We start from the raw sequence: 16,600 nt of genomic DNA on the forward strand, positions 1-16,600 counted from the left end.
CACACACACACACACACACACACACACACACACACACACACACACACCACGAAATGGAATGGTACCAGAAAGGAATTTGGAATATCTAAAATGAAGAAAGTACATGAGAAATAATAGAAAATCTGAATAAACATAATAGGATATTCTCATCTTGAGTTTTTCAAAAACAAAGGAGACAATTAAAAATCAAATTCCATGTTCTAACAATTTTAACTGTATATTTATGTAACACATAAAACAGCCATAGCAAAACATTCAGGGAGGAAGGGTCTAATCTGTTGGTAAGAGTTAAACATTGCAATTGAGGTGGTAAATGTGATTCTAAGAATGCAGTGAAAGGTATATATTTTATATTTATATTAATCATGTATTATATATTTTCTAATTCTCAGAGAACCTACTCAAAATTTGACAAGATGTTATAGTCAGAAACAGATAAAATGAAATGGTAAATTTTTCAAAACATCTTAAAGAAGACAGGATAATTTAGAAAAAAATCAAGGACTTAACTGAAAATGTGATAAAATAAAACATTCAGATCATAAAATAAATTTAACCCATTAAAAATAACTGACCACAGAGAAGGACATTGCAGCCAGTCCTGAAGATACCTGATAAGCTATGGTCAGATGGAAGGGGAGGAGGACCTCTCCTATCAGTGGACTTGGAGAGGGGCATGGGAGGAGATGAAGGAGGGAGGTTGGGGTTGGGAGGGAATGAGGGAGGTGGCTATGGTTGGGATACAAAGTAAATAACCTGTGATTAATATAAAAATAAAAATTATTTAAAAATAACTGAAATAATGCATACTGTGGTTTGTTATCACAATGAGATCAAAGTAGAACCCAGTACAAAAAAAAATCGTAAAACCTTGAATCACTTGGAAAATAGCACCATTCTTTTTTTTTCTTTGTTGTTTTCAATATCTGGAGCTTACAGTTGGGGAATAATAATTTTCTAAGGAACAATCTATTGATTTATTACAACTTGGAAAACTTGAAAAAATATTATGCTGAGTTTATGTTGAGTTAATCCTGTCTCAGATGGACAGTCTCAAAAACAACCAAAAACCATGAAAAGAATAATATGAAAACATTCATGAAACTGTAGAAACCATCTTATGTCTTGATGTTGGTGAAGATTTTATATATCTGTATCTATGTATCTATATATCTGTATCTATGTATCTATCTTTCTAGCTCTTACAATCTTCCTGTTTCCATTTCTACAGTGAATCCTGAACCTTAGATATAGCTATAGTGTCGTAAATGTACCAATTAAGGCATACCATAGTCAGTTCTCTAAATTTTGACCTGCTGTGGTTTTCTGTATCTGCTTTTCTCTGCTTCTTTGATGAGGGCAGAAAGCTATGCTTTTCTGTTGGTGTAGGGTGTTTGAGCTAGGGTTTTCATTTCTGTGAAAGGACACCACAATCAAGGCAACTCTTATAAAGGCAAATATTTAATTGGGGCTAGATTACAGTTTCAGAAGTTTGGTCCATTATCATCATGGTAGGAAGCATGGCAACTTGCAGGCAGACATGGTGCTAGAGAAGGAACTGGGAGTTCTACATCTTGATCCAAAGGCAGCCAGGAGGAGAGTGGATTTACACAGGATCCAGAACATAGCAAACCTCAAAACTCACTCCTACAGTGACATACTTCCTCCAACAGGGCCACACTTCCTCCATAATGCCACATCTCCTAATAATGCCACTCTCTGTGGGCCAAGCATTTAAACACATGAGTCTATGGGAGTCAAACCTATTCAAACCACCATAAAGGGTATACTTTCAGAATGCAGCTAGGAATTATATTGGTTTAGGAAACTGGCAATAGTAGGTTCTCTTCTAGGGCCCACTAGCCATGCGTAGTGGCCAAGGTTAATAGTACCAGGCATGAATTCCCTTCTGTTGAATAGTCCTTGTGTCTAATTAGTCCTTATTGTACCTTGTGGTGGTTTGAATGAGACTGGCCCCCGTTGTCTCATAACTTTGAATGTTTGGTTCCCAGTTGGTAGACTGTTAGGAATGATTAGGGTATGTGGCTTTGGAGGAAGTATGCTTTGAGGTTTCAAAAGTCCCGGCAGTGTTTCTTTTTGCCTGCTGATCAGGATGTAAAGCTCTCAGCTACTTCTCCAGTGCCATGCCTATCTATTTTCCCACTATGATAATGGGCTAAGCCTCTGAAATTATAAGTAAGCCCCTAATTAAGTACTTTATTTTACAAGAGTTGCCTTGGTCGTGGTGTCCCTTCACAGCAATAGAATAATAACTAAGTTTCACCTTTAGGGATAGCTTGCTATGCTAGTCATTGTTTTGATTCATAGGAATTAAAGTTGTGTAGGAGCATTAGCTACAGTTTGCATATCACCTTATGGTACTATGAAAGTTAGTCCTCAAGGAAGAGAGTTTCAGGTCAAATCCAGCTTACATCCTGAGTCCTGTGTCAGAAGTGCATTGTATCTTCAGCAATGAAGACTTAAATTAATCAGCAATAGCCTAAGTTGTTTGTTCTTGAACTTCTTTGACAAACAGATTGAAAGGAAGTTTCTTGTGCCTGGTACTTGTTTGTTTGTTTTAGTCACATAGTGTATGGCTTTTGGGAACAGCATTATCAGCATAAGTGGCATAACTTCATTGAAATGGTATATGTTTATGTATGTATGCCTCCACATTTATATGTTATATGTAATTTTAACTAAATCCAACTAATATGATTCTCTATGGATATTGTAAACATCCATAGTGTTATTTATCCCCCTTTCCTCCCTTTTCTTCTATATCCTCTCCCTCCCTTTTCCCCAAATTAAATCCTTAACCCCATTTCATCCATTTTCCCCTATATATCACCTGTATTCTTCCATCCCCCTCTCTAGAGCTCTTTCTCCAACCGAGGAATGCTTTTTTTTTTTTTTTTTTGCTTTCATGGTTTCTATAGGTTATATAGTCATAGCTGAAGATTTGGAGTTAGGAATCACAGATGAGAGAAACGCAGAGTTTGTCTTTTTGGGTATTGGTTGCCTCCCTTGGTATAATTTATTCTAGTTTCACCTATTTACCTAAAAAGTTCATGATATCATTTTTTTTCCCTTTACCGCTGAGTGGTATTTCATTGTGTATTTATACCACATTCTCATTATTTATTTCATTACTTGAAGGGCATTTAAGGTGTTTCTGTTTTTTACCCATTATAAATAGGGCAGCTTTGAACATGGCTGAACAAATATCTGTGAAGTATGACATCGAGTCCTTGGGAATATGCCAAGGAATGGAATAGCTGAGTCATATTGTATGTCTACATCAAGCTTTCTAAGAATTCTCCACAATGATTTTAGAGGGCCTTGACTAGTTTTCTATCCTACCAACAGTAAATGATGGTTCCCTTTCCCCACATCCTTGCCAACATTTGTTGTCAGTTGTTTTCTTGATCTTGGCTATTCTGACTGGGATGAGATGTCCAATTCTGATAGTGCTTCAGTAGTCTGCTATATGTAAAGCAAAAGGGTTATTTATCTCCTTCACAGTAGAACTATTTGTCCCCCATCCCCCAAAGCCCAGAAGTATAGTTTTTATAAGGATAGCCTGAAATGTGGTCTTAACTGACACAATCGTATTGTCTCCAAATAAGAAATTATTTTTAATGTTTGGTAAGTTAAGGATTTGTGAATTGAATTCTTACCCTTTTAGAACTTTATGCGGAATTCTGTTCTGCTGTGTCTTTCACTGCCTGTGCAGTAATCAATATCTGGATTCCCATGGTGACTATATGTATGTGGCAGAAATTAAACCATTTTCTTTTTTATTACTTGTAGAGCAATTGTGTGTGTGTGTGTGTGTGTGTGTGTTTGTGTAAATCCCATAGTACATGTATGTGGTCAAAGAACAACCTATGAAAGTCATGTGTGTCTTAGGGACTGAATTCAGGTAATTAGGTGTGGCAGCAAAGCACCTTTAGGGCTGTATCACGTCAATGGCTATTATCAGTGGTAGGGCTAACCCATTTTGGATCTGAACAGAACCCTTCCACCCTGGAACCCTTTTGGAAGGGAGAGGAGTATTTATTGTTTGTGTTAGGAGAGCACGTTGCATTTTTTTCAAGATATCTTCTACTTTTTAGCAATCTAAGCTGTACTCCTTCATCCTACTTTATCCCTCCACTAGCTGACTGATTTTACTGACATCTGTCTGTATCCAGAGAGAGCTGGCTTGAAGAGCAGTTAGAGTGGCAGATATTTCTACAGAGAAATGTACTGAGTTACAACTAGGTTTTATAGCCAGTTTCAGCAAGCACTTCTAGTATTATAATCAACTTGAAAGGCCAGTCCTGGTTTGCTTTACTGCCTGCTCCTTCCTGCAACTGGTACCTGTAGGTGACTTATTGAGAGCTTGAAGAGCCCCAATCCAGTAGCTGATGTCAAGCCCCATTCAACTGCCCTCCCCTCCCCAATTTGAAAGAAATGATGAGCTGTAGATGTTGATGATTTATCCATTTATTAAAATATTTTAAGAAGCAATTACTGTGTTAATTTTGAGAACTGGTATTCCATTTTGTGAGGAGGTCTAAAAGGAATAGGCACACTTTGTGGATCTTTTCCTTCTGTGTTTTTTTCTGTTATTCCATGACTATTCCAGCTTCCTCCCCTGACCAGGCCCTGGCCCTGCTACTTATTTGCAGGGCCACTGAGAAAAGGCAGAACACAGAATATAAAACTACAATGCATTACAGAATAGCAGACAAATGCAACTCCATAAACCATAAAGCTAATCAATGTCCCTTATCCAATGGAAAGGTGTGAATGGGGTCTGATTTCTTTGGTAATAGTTTCCATCTGTTATACAACTAAAATTCTACTGTGTCCTGAGGGAAGATGGTGTGGACCTCAATTTGTTTCTTCTGGTCAACTTTTATTACATTGAAAATATTCTCTTAAGTTTTCCCTTTCCCTTTTTGGTGTAATAAAGGGCCTTAATGGATGCTTGTTGACCTCCTATAGTATTGATGCCACAAGTGGCAGCTTAATTCTATTAGATTTTTTCCTTCCCTACTCTTTTTCTGGCTAATTAATTAGCCACTCAATCAGTTCTGCAGACAATATTGCCAAAGACACAACCAAACCCCAGAGCTTTGATTCTTAATGATTTCTGTACATAACTGTGGTGAATATTTGGTGTCTTGTCCCACCACCTGAGCAACTGTATGACTTCAAATAGTTAACAATGAAATCCTGAAAGGAGCCCACGTTCTCAGGGCCTAAGGCAACTCCAGAGGGAGGGAGGAAAGGAGGGAGGGAAGGAGGAAGGGAGGGAGGGAAAGAGACAAAGAGAGAGATCCTTTCTTGCTTTGTAGATGTGCGAACCAGTTCTTAGCATTCCATCTTCCCTTTTCAGGAAACAATTGATAACTAGACAATTTAGTTGATATCTGGACCATTTCAATAAGCCATGTTTGCTTTTTTGCTTATCAGTTTTGGTCCACATTTGGTTCTAGTTCCCACCCTATGGGTGTCATTCAGGATCATTATGACTCAGGTGGGAGGACGGGGAAAATGAGTGGGAATTCAGATGGTACAACAGAGCAACAGCAGCATTACAGTATACAAAGACCTATAGTACATCAGCAAAATAAGCAGATATGAGGTCCTATTACAGTTGACAATCATTTGTGATGAAAATAATTACAAGACATAGCCCTGCTTAGTCACTACCAAGATAAGGCTACAGTTTCCTATATTTTCCATCTGTTTCCTTAAATTTGCTTATTTGTAAATGATCCATTTTGGAGAAGACTCTTCAGAGAAAATTTAACATGGTTCCCGACTATGTGAGTGAGTGAGTGTGTGTGTGTGTGTGCAATGCAGGTGTTAGTTCCTTCTGCCAAGGAGGAACAATGACCCTGGTGGTTTGATCTGTTGTCTCCTCCTGGGAAGAGAAAACCAGACACTGCAACAGCACACTCCACTCAAATACATACACAGTCAACACATGCACATTGTGATATTTAAGTTTTAAATGTTTGCCTGTCATATTTCCCATTGAATTTCTTCTCTAGTTATAGAGCTAGGACATTTTTGTTTGGCATAGCTATCAGACATTTTGGGACTACTCCATTGTTAGTCTCTTTTTCTTACCCTTGAAGAGGTGGAACACAGGCAGCTGGTTTAAGTGGGTTTGGCTGGTGGAGTTCTAGAAAGTTGAGAACCAGTGACCGGAGTCTGGATTGTGCACCTCAGTGAACCAGCCATTGGACTGAGTCAGATAATTGAGCACACTAAATTTGGCTGAGCAGTGAGAAGAGGGCAGTTTTCTGGATTTTTCTTGGTAAGTGGGAAGGGACACATTTGAAAAGATATGACTAGAGGGTGGAGACAAGAGGCAGGCCAGATACATTCTCTCTGAGCACTGGACTTTCATTAGATTTACCTAACTGACATTGGACACTTAAAAAATGGAGTAATTTATGCCTACAATGCTTTCATGAAAAACTTGAAAACAAAACAGTGGGGAAGCAGAGGCTTTTAGCCTTTGTTTTCCCAGATCCTTATTCTTTCTGGTCACTCTGACTGCCCCTCTTCTAATAATGGGGAAAGGAATCAAGATGTGAGATTTGAAGGTAATTTGAGGAATGGCCCAAAAGCCTATCCAATAACTGCAAGCCCAGATTAAGTTTATGGGGAAGAGCATGGGCTGTGGCTTGGTTATCAGGTAGATGCTAACTTAGAAGTTTAAAGGGTAGAGTTCTTTGTCATCTTTTCTTACTGGGGAAGAGGGCAATAAAGCCCAGGCAGTTGCTGATATAGAGCCAGGAGAAACAGAGCTAAATGGCAGCATGCCAGCTTGGCCCCTTCTGCAGGGCATTGGTGGCTTTGTTCCCTTTCTGTGGCCTGGCTCAGAATTTGAAGTGGATGTCAGAATTAGCAGGGCTATAAGTAGACCCCAGCTACTTTTAAGACACTAAAAAATGCACCAAAAGATTAGAAGTTCCACCAAGAACTAGGGCAGTTGGTAGAGTTTTATATATGTGAAATAGGGATGAGGAGGGATTCCTAGGTTATCACAATAAATTAGAGGGTCACTTAGAGGTCGAGTTGTATTTTCAGTTCTTAAAAATATATATATGTATATATATGTACATCTTTATGTCTCTATATATAATCTATACTGCAACACAGCAGCAAAACATTTAGTTAAAAAATCCAGCGAGAATGCAGGCAAGCACTCCATGGAGACGTGCAGGCTAGGATCAAGGCAGAAGTACAGGAGCCTGTATGGTTGCCATGAGGGGTGAGTTCCAACCAGTGGGCCCACCTAGCCATGAGAGCACCACCTGGACATGTGCAAAGACATACATGTACACATGGAAAAACACAGAGTTTATGGGGAGAGAGGGAGAAGTAGAAGAAAGTGGAAGAGAAGGAGAGAGAGAAGGGAAACAAAAGAGAGGAGGAAGATTAGGGAGGAAGAGAAGAAGAAAGGAGAGAAAATGAGACGAGAGAAGGGAGGTGAAAATGCAAGGAGAGAGAAAGTGGAGGAGAGGTGAGTCTTATATCTACAAGGAAAGATTCATATGGTCATTGTGACAGACAAGTGAACAAGCCCCCAGGACCTTGTTCTCATTTTCTTGAGGCAACTAGGAGTCATCTTTCAAAATTTCAATTTAGAGTTGGCAGGGATTGGAGGAGAAACACAACCAAGCCTGAATGCCCTGACCCCTATCATCTTTCTTAGAGTCATTCACTCATTTATTCCTTGATGTCTACAGTTTCTCTGCAAATGAAAGAAATTCATTGTAATACATCCTAAAGAGATGAACTCCTATAAATTCTTATAGATCCCAGGCCATTCATAAGGAGTTTGTCCCCAAGAAACACTATAGTTGCCCAAGGTACAGAAAGAGAAGGAGAACTGAACAAGACAACTCGGAACAAGAATCTTTGGCCAACAAGAAAAATGTAACCCTCTAAGGAGATCTGATTAAGTCTAGGGAAAATATATTAGTATAAGGATTTGGAGGGTCTTTCTTGGTGGTGCTCATGTTTGTTCTCAAATAATTTAGTTCAGCCTTTATTGAGGTTTTGAGAGTTCTTAGTAGAATTCTGTGTTGAGTTCTCCTTCCAGCTTTTAAGGACTACTGTTGAGAACTTGAAGGTGTTGGAGGGTCATCAGCTTTTGATTCATTGCCCCGATGTCTGCGACGCCAGAACTTGCCTTCAGAGAGAAAAAAATACAGAGAGAAATAATGAAGTGAGTACTTTGCCAGATGCCTAAATGGGTAAACCCTAGAGAATACAGAGTGGCTGGAGGCAGACTAGTTTGATCCTACTGTACCAACCATCTCTGCATCATAGAGAAAGCCATGGGAGACGATACAAACTAAATGTAAGTAGGATTAATTTGTAGAACCTGGTCATCTCTGCAACTACAATGGACTTAATCTGAGTCCACAAAAATACTTATAGAGATTTCTGAATGTAAGGTTCTTAAGGAATCAAACCAATTGGACCATACCCGGGGGGGGGAACATATATATATATATATATATATATATATATATATATATATATATATATATATATGTATTTAGAGCCAAAAGATTTTCTTTTGGCATTTGTAAAGTCTTTATTCGTTAAAACCAAAACAAACTGAGTTTCTGTCACCCCGTTTTCACATGTCTGCTAATGCTGTATCTTTGAAGCTTCCATGTTACCTAAAGCCTCAAATATAGGAGAGACCAGGGGCATCAGAATTGGGACAACTAAAAACTCTAGTAGAGTCTTCTTTTGAAACCCAATTCACATTTCAACAATACTTCAGACAAATTATAAGGAAGAATTGTATAAGAAACAAAATTTATATGGTATGAGTTTTATATATCCAGGGACTCTTTATCAGTGGGAGAAGGGATTTTGTGGGGCAAAATCTGTCCCCAACCTGTCCCCAACCGTTAGGAATGAGTCAGGCAGTGAAATAAACTGTCTGATGGTGCAGTTTCTTTTGTCCATACAGCCCTCATGGCACCATTCTTGCACCGGTTCTGCAGTTAACTAGTCCCCCTAACTTACTTGGCCTGACCTAATATTGGCTTCCTCCTGGATTCTCCCTATACAACATGCCCACGAACATTTCTGAGGATACTTTCAGGTCTCTTATGTGTCCAAGCTGCTTTTATGACTCCTATGACTATGGAATAGACTTACCAAGAAAACCAGGGAATTTTTGGCTGGATTTAGGCTTTCTTCCCTCTTCTCGTTTCTTCTTCCCTAACTTGGGAAATTTAATTTTAAACCTGTGGCTTAGGCTGTGAGTATCAGAAGAGTGTTCCTGGGAAAACACAGCAAGAGTAAGGTCAAAATGTTCATTAGTTGACAAACCAAAACAGTTCCTATAAGCTCTTTAAAGTGATGGACAAAGATGGTTACAGAAAGGTGGTTCAGGAGGAGAGTCACTCCTCCCTAGTCACATACCTTAATAAAGATATTGTGTTTTAGCAAGAGCTCACTCTATGCCATGTACCTTGCTAGGTATACTGAAAAACACTTCTTATACAATCCTCAAAACAATCTAGAAAAATGGCTACTACCATTCCTCGACTAGAAATGAAGGAAAGGCTCAGAGGTAGGGGAAAGCTATACAAGGGGAAGGGGAGAGGGAAGTGGAAACAAATAGAGCTGTACATTTTTTTAGTTTGTTGAAAATTTTTTTATTAATTACAATTTATTCACTTTTATCCCATAGCCCCTTCCCCTCCCCTCCGAATCCCACCCTCCCTCCCTCTTCTTCTCCTGTGCCCCTCCCCCAGTCCAATGATAGGGGAGGTCCTCCTCCTCTTCCATCTGACCCTAGTCTATCAGGTCTCATCAGGACTGGCTTTGGATTTTTTAAAAAGCAAAGGCTTAGAGGCTAAATATTTTGTGTGTGGTCTCATGGATTGTTGGGGTCACTGTTGCTCTTATTCCATTTCTTTATAAATTAGAAAAAATAATTAATACCTTTTCATACCTTTTCATGAGAGAGAGATGAAGAGGGAGGTAAATGAAGAGGGAAGAGAAGAGGAAGGGAAATGAAGAGGGAGGGAGATGAGTCCTTGTAATATAATCACCAAAGACATAAAAACTGGTAAACCTAATAAGACAGTGGTTCTCAACCCTCCTAATGCTGGGACCCTTTAGCATACTCCTCATGTTGTGGCAACCCCAACCATAATATTATTTTTGTTGCTATTTCATAATTGTAATTTTGCTACTGTTGTGAATCATAATGTAAACATCTGTGTTTTTCGATGGTCTTTGGGTATCAAGATTCCCAGGTTAAGAACCTCTGTTTTAAAACCTGAATTTGCTTAAGATTTTCCTTCTTAAATGTAGCCTTGTTGCTGCACTATTGTAATCATGCCTATGTAACTTGCTCACATGTATACCACTGGTGTTTGGAGTCAGAAGATAGCTATGAGGAGGTAGGCAAGGATTCTAAAATTTGAAGCGAATGCTTTAATGGGGAAAAAATTTTTGTGACAATTTCTGTCAGATCACAAAGGGAATATTTTACCTTGTTATAGGTAACTATCTTTGCGATTTGGTTTATAAAATCAATATGAAATATTCCAGTCTTAGAAAAGTATTCAAAGTAGTCCAAAATTGACAGAATTTCTGCAATTGTTGCAATTTTTGATTTTCCTTTTGTGCCATATATTGGCTGCAAGAGGCAATGGGCATAGGTAGCATGAAGAGATGTGTTTGGAAGATTTAACTATCTATATGGCCTTAGGTATCAAACATTTACAACAATTATCTGTAAAACACTGTTGTGGCTATGCCAGTATATACCAGATAAGGTTTAGTTCTAGCAGCAGATACCAAGCAGGAAGAGTTTGTAGCCTGGAAAAAGGAGAGATCTTCATTTTTTTCTTGCTTTAAAATGTGTCTTCTTTCTGGATCTTTTTCTATGGTCACTTACTTGTTCATGTTCACTGCTTTATTCTGTCCATTTATGAGACTATAGGGAGGAGGAGGATTCATTCATGCTGAAGCTAAAAGTTGTTCTGGGTTTCCGTTACACCCATCCCATGTACTCACCACATACTGGGAGACCTTAGACAAAGAAAAAATTCCTATCACCCAGGTCACGAACCTCTGGAAGAAGGATTTGATTCAACCAGTCAATTTCCAGTATCTTTTTCAACTGCGTATTCATGGCATCCAGGGCATCTTGTAGTACAGCCTCATCTTCAGCATCTCTCAACTGCCACAGACAGGGAGAATAGTAAGTGGACATTCCCTAGCACTGCCTTAGACTCTACTCTGAATCCATGCTAGTGGCTAAGGCATCATAAATGTAACAGTGTAGCCCATTTTGGCCAAGACAGTTTGTAAGGGTGACAAACTGTAGCTCATCTGGCTTATAATCAGATCTTTTACTTCTCAAAAGCAGTATTAGCTTTAGACAACTCTCTTCTTTCTCAAAGGATACCTTGTAAACCAAAGTAATAAGGCTGTCTCAACTTTTTTCTTCCTGGAAGAGGGTCTGCCTCTATAGGTTGTGCTGTAGCTCCTAGTTATTTGTTCTTCATGATTAGGAGACATGTTTTCAGATGGCTTGTTCTAAATGTTTAGAAAACCAAATTTAAGTAGTTGCTGCAAACCAATCAGAACACACAAGATAAACCCTGTGTGGTGCATGGGAGACTTACAATAGATTCTTTTTAGACTGTCTCCAAATTCTAAATACACAATATAGATGAGACCATTCATAGTCTAATAGGTAACGACTTGGGCACATGGAAGCACACTGATATATGTAGACCCTAAAGGCACACAGATATCTAACCTGGACTCACCACTCATCCCTACCATGTACCCCACTTTCAGTTTGGCATTCCTGTGGCCTTTTTCTATTTAGGGACCCTTGATTGCAGTAGCTGGTGTCAGAAATGTGTGGCAATCGCATGGGCAGGGAATGGGATGGGAGGTTATGGCCTATCAGAACATGATACAAGAAAGAAACAAATCAACACCAACAAAGAATTTGTCCTGCTTGATTTGTGCAACTTAAGACAATATAGCATGGCTCAGTTGCAGTGCCAAGTGCATGCCAAATAAGGGAAGTGGGAATTCCTGAATGGGATTAACTTCACCTTTTAAAAAGCTATATCCCTATTCCAGTTGACCTAGAATGTCTCCCAAATGTCCATCTGTTATAGGCTTAGTCCTCAGACCGGTATCATTGGGAGGTAGTGGAACATTTACGAGGTGTAACCTAGTCAGAAGTATCCTTGTCACTGAGGCCAGGCCTTTGAGAAGAATAATGGGCCTTTAGCTACCCTCCTTGTCATTTGCAGCCATGAGACAAGCAACATTAGTCTGCTACATGATTGTCACCATGATGTTGTCTTGCCATAGTCTGAAAGCAAAGGAGAAAATAATTGTGGACTGAGCCCCCAAAGCTATGAGGCAAAACAAAGCTTTCGCTTTGTAAGTTAGTTATCTTGGTGTTCATTACAGTAATGGAAAGTTAATACACCTGCTTGCCAAAACTACACTTTTTACTGACATACTTCCTCAAGAGGAATAATTTCCAAATGAAGCATAACTGTAGCTATCTTATCTCGGTGACAGCCTTTCTGCAGCTACATGGTCATTTCTCATGTGCTTTGTGCCTTCTAGCCTCATTCTGATGTGTACACATGTGTGGAGTCTCACAGATCCTACAAAAAGAAAGCTTTCTTAAAGTCCTACTTCATGGTAGGGTATATTTAAATTGAGCTGTCGCCTAGCATGGCCCAGATTTCAAGCTATGAGCTTCAAGAAAACCCGAGTAGCAATAAGAGGAAACCATATTTACTGATGGTCATGCTGAGAATGACATTGTGTTAAGAATTCCAACTGAAAATGTCCAAAGTTAAAAAAAAAAAAAAAAACTTAGGCATTGGGCCCAGATAATGGAATGATGTGGTCTGAGTGCTTTAGCCATTCTGTTCTGAGGCAGTATGACAATTAGAAATGTAAATAAAGAAATAGTGAGCGTTCTGGCAAATTCAACTCAGAAGTCCTTTTTTCAAATTAAACTTTCATCGGATCAAAAGCAACCACTACACCTTCCTCAGGGACAACATCAAAGGTGGATAGTTATGAGAGGTTGTCTTATTGGAGTGCAATCACCTTGTGCCCATGCATAGACATTACATGATGAGAAACATGTAACTGATGTAATCCTCAGGATCATGCTCTGTCTTCCCTGGCACTTTTAAAGCTCATCTTTTGAACCACAACTATGTAACATGTACTGCCAGGTACTCAAGTTTGTTACAATAGTTTGTTGTATACAATAGTTTGTGTATATACTCAAAACAAAGTATAGTAAGGGTTACGATCCCTACCCTGAAGATAGGGGAACTAAATGCAAAGAGGTGCACTTACATGGTTAGTGTTGTTAGTTGTGTTGCATTCCCCTCCACAAATATGTTTAAAGTCTCCACCACTTTAGAATGTGCCCTTATGTGAAATTATAGTCACTGCATTTGTTATTCACTGTTAATTTGAGGTCATATGAGATAGGGCAGGCCTTAATCCATTACTATCAAAGGCCCTGTCAGAATATGGCCATGTGAAGACAGAGATGTTAAAGATGGCAATCAAGATTAGAGTGATGCATTTACAAGGCAAGAATCAACAATAACAACACAATGCCAGAAGATGAGCAGAAGCTAGGAAAAGGCAAATAAAGTTTTACCTAGGGTTTTTAGAGCAATCATAGACCTGGTGATATTTGGATTTGAATATTGGAGTTTCCACAATGATGAGATAGTAACATTCTGTTATTTAAAATCATATAATACTTGGTACTTAGTCATGGCAGCCTTAGGAAATTAATACATAGAATAGGTAGCTAACTTGGATTTGAGCTCAGAGTCTTCCAAACTTCCCTTTATTTCCTGTTAAATTCTTTATAGAGAAGATGACATTTAGAAACTTTTGAGATAAGAGCATCTCTTAAGACCTCTCTCATTTCACTTGTAGCTGTATCAAGTAAAATGAGAACACCTTGCATTTGGTTGGCCTAGTCTTGACCCAGTAGACACTGACTGAAGATAGAAAGACTTTCATCCAAAATATGGTAGTCCCTATAGAATAGGATAACACATACAGTAGCAAATTCAGGTGACAAATTCTAGATGACAGCAAGAATCATCAGGCAAGCCCCTACTTAAAATGATCACACATCACTAGTACCCTGGACGGAAATACAGGCTGTAGCCATATTCAAAAGAGATATGTTCCCTCCCATACTCCAACCCCCCTGCACTCACCAAGTTTTCATCCAGGAAAGCTTTGGTGTCACCGTAGAGCCCTTTAAGACTAAATGTAACATCTACTGCATCAGTTCTGGTTAGAGTCTGAGAGGAGAAGAAAGGAAAAGAACGGAGGGGAAAGGACAAGGTAAAGGAGCTGGTTAGTAAGCATGCAGCTGGCTTCTCCATGGGAAGGTAGGAACAGACTAGTAGGATATGGCTGTAGATGGAAAATAATAGTAAAAATACAGCACAGATGGCGCAGAATGAGCACCAGCCAATCAGAATCGACGTCAACTGTCAACTGATATAACTCTATTGGTGTGCCCTGCAAAGGGGTGCAATACATTGGTATCATTGATTGGGTATAGTAGGTAAAAGGAAGCTAGGGCATTTACAAACCAGAGGGTAAATTTCAGGAGTCTTATCCCTATGGTAAAACTACATTTCCCATGGTGGGTAGAAATAGGCCTAACTATATATATCTTCTTGAAACCCATGGCCTTTAGACCTCCTTCAACTAGGATCTGGTCTAAAATAAAGTTAACTCACATTTGCACATATCCTGTGTCCACTGTATTTTTACCCATTACTGAAGTTCTCTCTCCTCTCCTTCCTTTACCTTCTTCTCCCTCTTTTCCCTTCATCACCCTTCCTCCTGCTCTGTGCCTTCCTCTCCTCCTCCTTTCTCCCCATCTCTCCTGTGTATACATGCAGTAATGAACACGTACATGTCTATGAGTATGTGCAAGCACCTGTGTGCCTGTGTGTGCATGAATATATTTATGTCTGTTGGGGGTCATAACCAAGGCTTCATGCAGGATAGGAAAGTTCTCTGTCACTAATCTACATTCCCAAATCTAAGGTTACATTTTAAAAGCACCACTCAGATCTTCTGGCAGTGAGCATTGGCATCTGATGACACATTTAATATTAAATGTCAGATCTGTAACTGTCAAGAGGGAAATAAAGGCATCTTGGATCTCTGGTTCTGGTAACAGGTATAGCCTTATACAATAATTCAGGGCACAATTGGAATGAGGAAGGTCCAAGACTTCTTTCCATTTATTAACTATTTTGCTCTGAGGCCGATGTGGTGGCTAGCTAGCAGGAACAAACAGTGCTTCTCAGGATGATGAAATATGTCATGGCATTTCCCCCAGCAGCCACCTTTGCCTTATAATCTATGGAATGGCTGCATTCCTATCCACTTTATTGCTTTATTTTTCAGTTTTTGTGTGGTTATATGTGTATAAAAATATCCATGTGTGTAAGGATCTCTCTCTCTCTCTCTCTCTCTCTCTCTCTCTCTCTCTCTGTGTGTGTGTGTGTGTGTGTGTGCCTGGAGAGGCCAGAGATGAATGTGAGGTGTCTTTGTCAATTGCTATCCACCTCATAATTTTTGAGACAGGTTGGTCTGGAACTCACTGATTTGGCCAAATTAGCTGGCTAGAAAGCCTCCAAGATCCTTCTATTTCTGCTGTCCAGTACTGAGATTAAAATTTATGCTGCCATGCTTAACTGTTAATGTGGGTACTGAGGATATAAACTGTCATTCATGCTTGTATGGCAAGCATTCTCCTACTAATCCATGGACCCAATCCATCTACCTACCAGTTTTCTACCCTATCACTTACATACATTTCTTATTCAATTTTTGATTCCCTTTCTTTATGACCCACTTTCCTATAATTTTTGGCTGTTTTATTTCATTTGCTCATTTCCCCACTTACCTCAACGGGAGTACAGAAAGCTGCACCTGCTTCATTGCCACTGTCTTGGCTATAGAACACATCATTCAGTATGTTAGCACTGGCGTTCACAGAATCCATGAGGACAGACACATGCTGGTGGACCTTACTTAGGTCATTAAGTCTATAATAAACCAAAGACAGAGAGGTGAGTTTATTGTGGATTTATAATATTATGGATTTATAATGAGAGGCATTTGTAGTTTGGGATAAGGATAGAAATGAAAACCCTGGGTACTGGATATGAACTCTTTATCCCCTCTTGCAATTTCTGTTCTGCACTAGGTATCCAGTGATACTGGAAAATGTTTTTATTCTTCTTTAAGTATTTACCTTTGTTCATCTTTGTTTAACTTGAATTTAGAGAGTGGGAACTTGAATAGGGTGACAGACTGAAACAGAGGAGCATAGAAAACTCTTGCTGAAATTTCAAGGTCTTTCTGATAGTTAAGGGCAGGAATAAACATTCTTTTAAGTTATTTATTTATTTATGTGTGTGCATGTTCAATACACTCCAGTTTGTGTGTGTGTGTGTGTGTGTGTGTGTGTGTGTGTGTGTGTGTGTGT

The 16,600-nt window shown here is 39.2% G+C and overlaps 1 protein-coding gene across 1 annotated transcript in view; it reads right to left on the reverse strand.

The window, feature by feature from the left end:
• Positions 1–4,482: 4,482 nt before the first annotated feature.
• The window catches only part of Dgkk (diacylglycerol kinase kappa), a 146,637-nt gene continuing 134,519 nt past the window's right edge, over positions 4,483–16,600 (reverse strand). Inside the window, exons 24-28 of the mRNA XM_055597555.1 lie at positions 16,016–16,157; positions 14,301–14,387; positions 11,126–11,236; positions 9,196–9,319; positions 4,483–8,206 (exon numbers count right to left, since the gene is read on the reverse strand). Of these exons, the coding sequence (XP_055453530.1) occupies positions 8,127–8,206; positions 9,196–9,319; positions 11,126–11,236; positions 14,301–14,387; positions 16,016–16,157 (544 nt within the window). The 3' untranslated portion in view covers positions 4,483–8,126. The remainder of the gene's footprint in view (positions 8,207–9,195; positions 9,320–11,125; positions 11,237–14,300; positions 14,388–16,015; positions 16,158–16,600) is intronic.

The sequence above is a fragment of the Psammomys obesus genome, unplaced genomic scaffold (assembly GCF_907164565.1).
Source record: "Psammomys obesus unplaced genomic scaffold, mPsaObe1.curated_primary_1811, whole genome shotgun sequence".
NCBI classification, from domain to species: Eukaryota; Metazoa; Chordata; class Mammalia; order Rodentia; family Muridae; genus Psammomys; species Psammomys obesus.